Source organism: Balaenoptera borealis, assembly GCF_965194805.1.
Source record: "Balaenoptera borealis genome assembly, chromosome: 1".
Lineage (NCBI taxonomy): Eukaryota > Metazoa > Chordata > Mammalia > Artiodactyla > Balaenopteridae > Balaenoptera > Balaenoptera borealis.
The window spans coordinates 1,321,114-1,331,251 of record NC_138860.1 but is presented as its reverse complement, the minus strand read 5'-3'; the positions used below and the strand labels follow the sequence as shown (position 1 = coordinate 1,331,251).

At 60.3% G+C, this 10,138-nt stretch overlaps 1 protein-coding gene across 1 annotated transcript; it reads right to left on the bottom strand.

Annotated features, from left to right (window-relative positions):
- Positions 1-1,491: 1,491 nt before the first annotated feature.
- On the bottom strand, positions 1,492-9,912 carry ARL8A (ARF like GTPase 8A). The gene is made up of 7 exons (XM_082344455.1): positions 9,488-9,912; positions 5,180-5,260; positions 4,810-4,883; positions 3,608-3,701; positions 3,338-3,405; positions 3,022-3,092; positions 1,492-2,562 (listed from the first exon to the last, which is right to left on the bottom strand). The coding sequence occupies exons 1-7, from the start codon at positions 9,608-9,610 to the stop codon at positions 2,513-2,515; spliced, it is 561 nt and encodes a 186-aa protein (XP_082200581.1). The 5' UTR covers positions 9,611-9,912; the 3' UTR covers positions 1,492-2,512.
- Positions 9,913-10,138: the final 226 nt, after the last annotated feature.

The window sequence follows — 10,138 nt, the reverse complement described above, 5'->3', positions numbered from 1 at the left end:
CTGAGCCCCCCTGACCCCGTCAGCATGTGCACCTTGCACTGAGAATTGCCTCCCTTGGGCCGGACTGGACGCAGTTACTGGACCCCATCAGTTAAACAGGAATAACGCCCCCTCACAGAGGCCTGGAGTCATCGAATGAGACAAGATACATAAAGCTCCCGGCACGATGCCTGATGCCTGGCACCTTCCTTCCCTCCCTCCCTTTGGGGGTTCAGTCCTCCAGAACTGCAGAGCAGGCTTGGCCAGGCAGTGCAAAGGGCCCCCCCCGTGATGGTGTACATACACACACAGTCTGTCCTACGAAGCACCTGCTGTGTGTGCTGGGTGCCGGCACTGGGGCAGAAGGATGCCTGCTTGCTGGTGACCAGCCCATCCTGTCTCATCTCGTCAGAGGACGCAGGAGGCAGGAGGCGAGAAAGGCAGGTCATCCCTGAAGCTCCCCATCCTGCTCGCCAGACCAGTGCCTGTTGGTCCTGTCCCAGCCTCCCAGGCCATGGCATCTCCAGCCACCTCAGCAGCCAGGAGAGCCCAGGGGACAGCCCGGCCCCAGCTTCGACCTCCTCGACCAGGGGGCACGTGTCCTATTCTTCAGGGGTTGGAAGGAACCTAAAGTCATCTAGCTCCCTTCGCCAAATTCCATCTGCTTTCTCTCCTCAAACTCCCCGGCAGTGGGGAAGCCCTCTCCAGGCAGGCCATTCCTCCCTGCGGTTCTGATGACCACAAGGAGGCGCCAAGAGGACGCACCAAGGAAGGGCCGGCGAGCTCAGAGCCACCAGGGCAGGCCCTGCTCCCAGGACCGTGGAAGTGGCCTCCTCCCTGCAGAGGTGCGGCGAGAAGGGGTGGAGCCTTCCGCAGGGCCGCTCCATCTCCGGGCTGAGGGGAGCCCAGGGGGCGGGGCTTACTGTAAAAGTGGGTCAAGATGGCCCCGGACTTGGGAAGCAGGGCGCAAGGCTCCGAGGCCACGGCTGCGGGCAGAGGGGACCAGCTCTAGGGGTGGAGTGGGCTGGGAGGGGCCGGGGGTGGGCAGGGAAGGGAGGGCACGGCTTCTCCCGGGAAACCAGCAGCCGGGACACCAACAGAGGAGCAGCCAAGGGTGGTAAGCCGTGGGCTCTGCAGGCCCGGCACTGCCCCCGCACCGCCCAGGACAATTCACCGGCTCCGCCAACTCTGGCTGCAGGTGGGGGCCTGGCCAGACTCCAGGAAGCAGGCTCCGTCCCGCACACACCGGGTGCAGCCGGGCAGTTCCCGACGCACACCCCCTGCATTCCCCTGGCAGCTGCTGGCTCAGAGCTGGGGACACAGCAGAGTCCGACTAGAGGAGGAGGCGGCGGGGCAGGAGCCGGCACGCCCGCGGGGGCTGCTCTGTGAAGGGCCATTGTGCGCCCGGGCGAGCGCGTGCCTCCCTTCGGCTGGGTGCGCCCAGGGTCGGGGACCAGAGTCCCCAGCCTGCCGGGCTGTGGACAGAAAAAAAACCCGCACCGCGCACCCCCCCAACACAAAATTGTCATTTATTCTTGTTGTTAGGAGGCAAAAAAATGTACAGTTACAAGAATCATTTTCCAAACAGAGGTTAAATATGAGCTGAAAAGTGTAAAAAAGGAAGAGGGACATCACTTTACAAATCATTAAATTAAACAAACAGAAAACAAAACCCAAAGAACCAACCCCCCCATGCTGAGTTCTCTCCTTGTGCAACTCTGCAAAATGAGAACAGAAAATGAGGTGGCCCGTGGAGGTGAGGGCCCAGGGAAGGGCAGGAGCTGGGAGCCAGGAACAGGCGGGAGGGGCTGCTAGGGCGCTGGCCTCCTGCCCCTTCGCCCCCGGTCTCCGGCGCCTGGTTGAGCCTGGTGGCCATGCTGAGGCTGGGGGCAGAGAAGGGCGTCTCTGGAAGCTCCCGTCAGCCTGTGACATTCAAACACTGCGGAGACAGGCCAGACTGGGAAGTGGAGACAAACGGGACGTGGGGACGGCCACCCGTGCCTGGGCTGGTACCTGCCCCTGTGCCAGCCTTACCTTTCCTGACCTGAACCGGCCCCAGCTAACCCCGCTATTCTCCTTCTCTCCAGACCGCCCCCTCCCAGATCCTGACTGGCCCCTGCAGCATCAAATGGTTGATTTTAGTCTTTGCTTAAATTAAAAAATTAAAATATATATACATATATATACTGTACACACAGGACAATAACAGAAGAGTGTGGGAAAGGGAAGCAGGGAGCGGGACAGGAGAGGAGGCGGGGCTGTGGGGCGGGGCTGCAGAGGGGAGGGAAGCAGGGCGGCGGAGAGACAAAGGGAGAGGGGAGGGGGGAGGTTAGGGGACCGGAGGGGAGCAATTTATTTTACAATAAAATCGGGAGTTCAAACCTCAGCAGAACAGGACTCTGGGACCCCCAGAGGGCCCCTCCCCATACCAAGTAAGGAGGGGTGGGCTTGGGGGGGCGGCAGGGGGAGGGGGCGGGAGCTCGGCTTCAGATCCGGAGGGCGGTCCCTGGTCCGAGGGGGCGGGGCCGGAGTCTCAGCTTCTCCGTGACTTTGAGTGCTGGATAAGCCACTGTAGGGTGATGTCTGCGGGGCAAGAGAGGAGGTTACAGGGCTTCAGGGCTGGTTCTCCTGAGGGTAGAGCATACACCTGGCGGCGGAGGGATGGGAGGGGGCGCGCTGCAGCTAGGGTCAACCCTAAGAGCATCACAAGCCCAGCTTCCAGCTGTCAAGCTCCGAACAGCCCCTGATGGGTGCAAGGGCATCTGGCTGCGGTGAAAGAGACGGAGCCACAGGACGAGTCCCTCAGACCAGAAGGGTCCGACCCTGCGATGTCACAGGCGGGGAGTGAGCCCCAAGGAGAGGGAATTTGCCCAAGATCACACACCAGTTGACGGCAGAGCTGGCGTGATGATCAGGATCGGGGCTTCCCGCTACCTGTCCTGCCCAGGAGAGCCACGGCGCTCTGGGCTCCAAGGAGAGAGCCACCGGATGCCTTCCCCTCCTGCCCCCTCCCCGCGAGCGCAGCGACGCCCCCAGACCCACCGATGTTGTCCTTTTCTTTGCACGAGATGGAGTAGCAGCAGATCTCTCGGTCCTGGATGGCAGACAGATTCCTGCAGGAGACCAGAGCTGTCTGCTGAGGCTGCCACTGAGCAAGGAGCTGGGGTCCGGGGACCGGGCGCAGGGGCGGTCGGGGATGGAGGGACGGGGAGGGGGATGGGGGCGAAGGGCGGGGCTCGGGCAGGCGCGCTCTAGCGCCACCAAGCGGTGGGCACCGAGAGCAACAACAAGCCCTCCGCTCTGGCGCCTGGGAGTCTGGGGAGCAGGGAGGAAGGACAGGGAAGAGTCGCCAGCTCACATTTTCTCGATCAGCTCCTTCTCATCCAAGGCTCCCGGGAGGTCTCGCTTGTTGCCCAGGACTAGGACCTGCCGAGAAGGGAGGGCAGGGCTCGGTCCAGGGCAGCAACGGCCAGGCTGCCCCGGGAGGGGGGCTGGCTTCCGCAGCCCCGTTGCCTCCGCACCCCGCTCTCCAGCCCCTGTCGCCAGCAGTGTTTACCCCCACCCGCCCCCAGCGGTCCCTGGGCCTTCCCGGCGAGCCCCCAACCCTCCCGCCCCACTCGGGGCTGACCGGGATGCCCTGCAGCTGGGGCTTGTCCAGTAGGTTGTGGAGCTCATTCTTGGAGGCCTCGGTCTTCTCCTGGTCAGCGGCATCCACCATGTACCTGGGGGCGGCGGGTGGCGACAAGCTGACACCACAGGCTGCGGGCTGCGGGGGGAGGAGCTGCAGCAGCTCCGGCTCGCCCCTCGGGGTCTCCAGGCCACCTGGGACGGCTCAGGCAGGTGCTCTGAGAACGCCTTCTGAACGGATGGGCGTGAGAACCTGCAGGGGCCGCTGGGCCTGCCCTTGTCCCATCGCCCAGACCCCTGGAGAAGCTGCTGCTCCCGTGGCAGCGCTGGGCCCCATAGGATTAGACCTAAGTCCTTCCCAGAGTGACCCGCTTATGTTCTCAGGGCAGGGCTGGCTAGACAAGGGGGCGAAAACAGCAAAGGAAGCCCCAGAAGACTTTCCTGCATCGAAATGCTTTTTAAAAAAATCAGGTTGGGGACTTCCCTGGCGGTCCAGTGGTTAGGACTCGGAGCTTCCACTGCAGGGGGCAAGGGTTGCATCACTGGTCTGGGAACTAAGATCCTGCATGCTGTGCGGGCAAAAAAAATTTTTAAATAATAAGAATAATAAAAAAATATCTGGTTACTGGGTGTAAGATAGGCTACAAAAATGTACTTTACAACACGGGGAATAGAGCCAATATTTTGATATAACTGTAAATGGAGTGTCACCTTTAAAAACTGCATAAAAAAATAAAAATACATAAAACTTTAAATTTAAAAATCAGATTAAAAACAACGAAAGCTAAATGATCTTTTGTTTGGGCACATACATACGTAGGATAAAATTATTTTTAAAAAGCAAGGGAGAGAATTCCCTGGCGGTCCAGTGGTTAGCACTAGGCGCTCACTGCCAAGGGCCTGGGGTCAATCCCTGGTTGGGGAACTAAGATCCCACAAGCTGTGTGGCACGGCCAACAATGAAAGGAAAAAAAAAAAGCAAGGGAATGAACCACTAAATCACACAAAATTCAGGATAGGGGTGAGTCTGGGTTGGGGGTAGGCAGGGAGATGAGGAGGGACACACAGATGCTTCAGCATGAAGTGGTCAGTCCTCTGGTTCTCAGACTGGCCGGTGGGCGCCCAGAGCGTCTGTCAAAGCAAAGGCAGCTGCACACAGGTGTGAGTCACCTGCCAACGACCACGGCCCTGCTGCGCACTTACACGATGGCGCTCACTCCTCGGCAGTAGCGCTCCCACATGCTGCGGAAGCGGGGCTGTCCCCCGATGTCCCAGAGCTGAGCAAGAGAGGTGAGCGGGTGTCAGCAGCAGGCAGGCCCCCAATCCATCCCGGCTCCCACGTGCCCCCCGCCTGCCCCAACGGAATTCCTTCTCTCCCTATGTCCCTGACTCCTAAGCCTACCTGAGCTCTTTCCCCAACTATCCGGTCGGACCCAAGCCTCTGCTTTCCTCTAGCTTCTCCTCCGGGGGCCCGACACATACAGACACGTGCACACACGCGCACATGTGCACACGCGCACACACATCCTCTGCGGCCCTGGGCTTGCGCCCAGGGGCCAGCTCGGCTGCGCACCTTGATGGTCACGTTCCCTTTGGTGATCTTGCGCATGTTGAAGCCCACGGTGGGGATCATGTCCTCATTGAACTGTCCCGACTGGAAGGAAGAGTCAGAATTGGAAAAGGGGCAAAAATCGCCAGGACCCAGATGCGCTGTCCGCGGCCGCCACGGACCAAAAGGCTGCGGGAATGAAGCAGAGGCCAGGCCGGAGCCTCTCAGGCGCCCCGGGGTCCCAGGCAGCTCCCGCGCGCCCCCTGCTTTCAAGCAAGATGGGCCATGACCAAGCCCGGTGTCCACCTCACACCCAAGCTCCCCTGTGACAAAGAGGCCCCTCAAAGTCGCTCGACCAGGATGGAGAAAGTCCTTCCTGAGGTCTAACCCACCTCTCTGTTGGACCAGAGCCCCCTTTCTGTATCTAGCCTCCGGTGGAGCAGGTCACGTTAAACAATCTAGGTTTACACTTTCACGCGGTAGTAAATGTTCACATCAAACTGCGGGTCGGTAAGTCAGCCACGCCCCAAATGCAATGCGCAGCAAGCAACTTCTGGGTTTCTTTGTACTGTTCCCATTTGTAGGATGGGTACTCCTCACCGTGCACCCCGACTAGACTGAGAGCTCTCGGGAGAGGAGCCACGTCTACACTGACATTGGTGAATGTTCACCCAGTAAGTAGCAGTTAACCGTAATCCCGTTTCCCATAACCCACTTTCAAATTCTAACAATTCTCACGTCTCCCCTCTAAATTGTCTCTAAGATCTCTAGATTGTTCTAAACTAGCCACAGGCCTCTATTAAGGCCAGACCAAACTCCGCCCAAGGTCATCTCCACGTTCACATGTAGGACACCTCTGCTTCTCCCCCAGACGCAGGCTGAAGGAGATAGGGCTTACTTAACCTTGAACCTGAGGGAACAGCCTTGTTCTGTTACCATGTCATTGTCTTCTACCAGGTGGGAGGAGTAATTTGCCTAAGGCCACACAAAGTGGTCAGGGGCTCTGACCATTGGCCAAAGTGTAGGACACGATGTTTTCTCATTCAGAGCCTGTGAGTCTGAATGAAGACCGCCCCCCCCCCCACAGTGAGACGGATTGATTCCCTTTTATCTTCAGGAATCACCTGAGCTCGTTCACCAAGTCCCTCGGATGTGAGCACTGAATGCTCAAGACCTGATGCTCAAGATAAGATGGTTGAGGGTTCCTAACCTGGAGGCCAAAGAGGGGCTTCGGAGACCCCCTGAAAGTGCACACAATCTGTATGTGCACATTTTTCTTTGTATGTACACGCCTCTGGGGAAAGGGTCTCTGATTTTTATCGGATATCAAAAGGGTCCAAGAGCCTCTAAAAGTGAGGAAACATGAGGAAAAGGTAGTGCCCTGAGGAGGTTTTGCTTTTGGCTAAGTAGGGAGAACCATGTATGGTTTAACTCCACAAATCCCAGCAGGGTGCAGGTGGAATGGGGCACCCACTGGACCCCAGCCCACTCCATCCCCAACCGGGCAGATGAAGAATGTGGAGCCTGAGGAAGGAAGCCCAGCTCTTGTTTATCACTCATCGTGGAGGAGCTTGGACAAGACACTTGGACCTCTCTGGGCCTCAGGGTTTCCTTCTGTGAAATGGCAGAAAAGGGTTTTGGTTTCCTAACAATTGGCAAATAGGGCTCACAAAGTGCTTGGAAATGGTTTCCATACATGAGGAACCATCATTGCTCTTTGGCAACCCAGAACATTCACAGGCTCCCATAGAAATGAAAAGCCTAGCCTGGCAGAACGTGATCCTGGACAAAGACGGGTTCCAGGAGGACCCTCAGGGAGTCAGGCTCCCCGGCCCCAGTATTTCCAGTTCAGCTGTGAATCAAAGCTAAGCTGGAACCAGTCACAACTTCATTTCCCGGCTAAGGCCTCAGATCTCACAAGCTCCTCATTCAAGGTCAGCAGGAACCCTAAAGTCATCCGGTGGAACCCCTGGCTCAGACTTGAATGCCCTCTGGCTCATCCCTCCTGGGTCAGCTCCAACACTCCAAAGTGCTTTATAATGAGTCAAAAATCCATCTTCCCAAGTCTACCCCAAAACTAGTTCTTCCATTGGACAGTCTTTTACACTTGGAAGTATTTGAAAATGGTCCTCTTGTTTCCCTCGGGCAAAACATCTCCTACTTTCTGGCAGCACAACTTTTTCAGAACTCAGAAAGTGAGTTTTGGGTTCTCAGGTGCACTGGAGAGTCTCTTTGTGATGTTTCCCAGCTCACATTAGCCCGCTGAGCAGCTTACACATAAGCTCAATTTTTATTTACAGTCGGACTCATAGAATGAGTAGGAAAAAACCAAATAGGTAAAAGCTGAGACAAAGAAAGGCCAAAAGAAGAGGCAAAGGGGATTCAGAAGGTCAGTGGTGGGCATGGGACAGAGCCCGGGGTCCTGACTCTTCATTTCTTTCTGAAAGACACTCCACTGTGATCATACACTGGTGGGCGGAAATGCTGTGGCCCTGGAGGAGCTGAGAACTCTGGACTCACCCAGACTCGGGCACTCCCACTGCAGCCCACAAGGGATGGGTGTTCTGGAGAAGCCTCTTTCTAGGGAAATCCAGGCTGCACTTTTAGGATGTGTGAGTTGAGGTGGCAAATTTATGTCCTAAAGATGAAGGCCCAGCTAGGGGAGGGGAGCCCTCGCTGCACCCCTCAGAAACTCCTGACCCTGGCAGTGAAACCTGTGACTCTTGGATTCCGTTTCTGACCTGCCAGAGCATCCCATTCTCTGGACACGACCAGGACACGGAACCGCCTGGGTTCCTGTGGATCCCCGCCTAGGAACACAGCTTTGTAAACGCTCCAGGAGGAGAGACTCCCTGGGGGCCAGAGGTGATGTCCAGGCTGAGCCACGAGAGCAGCGGCAGCACCGACTGGTCCCCCCTCGGCCTCACCCTGGAGACAGCTCCCAGATCTCGGCACCTCGGAGCTAAGCCACAGGCCCGCAGGACCCGAGGCCAGGCGTTGCGCTCCTGCTTTTGGAGCCCAAGTCAACGCCAGGTCTAACCAGGGGCCTGCGACCAAGGGCCAGAGCCTGGGCAGACGGGAGCCCAGGAACCATCGTGCCAACAAACCCAGCCTGGGCCCGAAGAGCCTGTCCTGCTGGGTGAGCGGCCAGGAGCCCCTGGGCAGAGGTCATCGCAAACATGTTTGGGAAAGGAAGCCAGTGCCCAAACATGCCATCATGGGGTACCTGCCCCCCAGTCTCCCTCCACCCTTCTCTTCGAGGGTGGGCAGGATGCAGGCAGGGGAGGTACCCAGGCTGGCAGGTCACACTTCTCTGCTGACCCCTGTCATGTACGGCCGCCCCACAGCTCTCAGAAACCCCCGTCTGCGGACGAGGGCCGGTCCCCAGACACCTCAGCTCTGCCCAAGCCTTCCTCAGCCCCACATGCCCAGCCCAGCCCTCTCAGAAATGCAGGCCACAGCCGCTACTGCAGCTCAGCTCAAACACCCAGAGAGCTCATCTTCCCCTTTCTTTGAGGCAGATTTTAACTCCTCCCCACCACTGCCCTGGCGCTGAAAGGCTTACACTTGCCCACCTCGGTCTTGATGACCCAAAGCCCTCAGAGCCACTCTCCCTGTGTCCCCAGAGTGGACCTGCCCCTCCACCTCCAACTCATCCTCTGGGTCCGAAGCACCCCCTCCTGCCCTGCAACTTCCGGGCCAGGCCGGGACTCCGAGCTCCCTTTAGGATGCCGGATGCAGTGCCTCCTCCCCGGACCCCCAGCTGGACGCCACGGTCGGGGAGAGGTTCCCCGTGGAGAAGGAGTCTGGGCTGGAGCCCAGGGCCTCTGCTGATTCCACTCCCCCCAGGGATCCCTCCTCCCCCATCCCCCATCAATAGCACCGGGGCTTCCTCTTCCGGCCAGGAGGGGTTAACCCCCCGGGGTGGGGCCGGGCCGGCCCGGGCCCCCTCCCCCAGCCTCGCGGGCATCCGTCCTGCGACCCTCCACGCGCCGCACGGGCAGGCCCTGCACTTTCGCCCCGTCATGCGCCAGGGTGCGGGTGCCGGAGGAGGCCCGTCTCCGCGGGCGGCGGTCCCTCTGGCCTCGTGACACCCTCGGCGCCACCGGTCCTGGGGCCCGGGCCGCGTCCCCTCGTCCCCCGCCCCTGCGCCCGGCCGTGCCATCCCGGCCCAGGCGCGCGCCGCCAGGTCCCCAGGGCCGTGCTAGGCCCCGCGCGCCCGGGCCCGCGCCTCCCCGCCGGCGCCAGCCGTGCCGGCCACGCCAGGCGGTGACCCGCTCGGCTGGGCGCGGCGGGGACCTGAGGCCCGGCCGGCCGGCCGGCGCCCCGTACCGCGATCACGTTGACGAAGGTGGTCTTGCCCGAGTACTGCAGCCCGACCAGCGTGAGCTCCATCTCCTCCTTCCAGAACAGGGCCTTGAACCAGTCCAGCAGCTTGTTGAACAAAGCGATCATGGTCGCTGCGCCGGCCGCGCCCGGTGCCGGCCTCCCGCCGCCCCTCGTGCCCTCGCGCTGCGGCCGGAGCGGCCCCTCCCCGGTGCGGCCCGGCTCCAGACTCGGTGCGGGCGGAGGCTCGGCTGGAGCGCGCGGCCGCCGACGACTCGCTGCCGGATCGGCGCGCCGATGGGTGTGGCCTCCGCGCGTCCTTCTCCTCCCGGTCGCCGTCCTCCTCGCAGTCGTCCTCCTCCTCGTCCTCTTCCTCCGCCCGCGCGGCCGCCGGCCCTGCTCGCCCCCGAGCGAGCGCGCTCCTCCTGGCTGGGCCGGGCGGGCCGGGCTGCGGGTGCGCTGGGCGGGGCGCCCGCGGGCTTCGGGGCGGGCCGGGCTGCTGTGCGCTAGGGGCACTTGGGGAAAGAGCTCCGATTGTTTTTCGCCTTCCCGGGTTGCCGTGCCCCGATTGGCACCCGCTTCCTTCTTACAGGGCGGTGGGCCCGAGGTGGGCGAGGGCCCCGTTGAGCGGGAACATTTCCAGGGTGGAGGAGGGTG

Bases quoted from the DNA above. Each gene is read 5' to 3' on its own strand.
- ARL8A (XM_082344455.1), bottom strand. From the start codon at position 9,610: ATGATCGCTTTGTTCAACAAGCTGCTGGACTGGTTCAAGGCCCTGTTC. The intron at 5,261-9,487 runs GTACGGGGCGCC...TCTTCCTTCCAG, and splicing joins CCTTCGTCAACGTGATCGCG to TCGGGACAGTTCAATGAGGA. The intron at 3,702-4,809 runs GTAAGTGCGCAG...CGCCGCCCCCAG, and splicing joins CGAGGAGTGAGCGCCATCGT to GTACATGGTGGATGCCGCTG.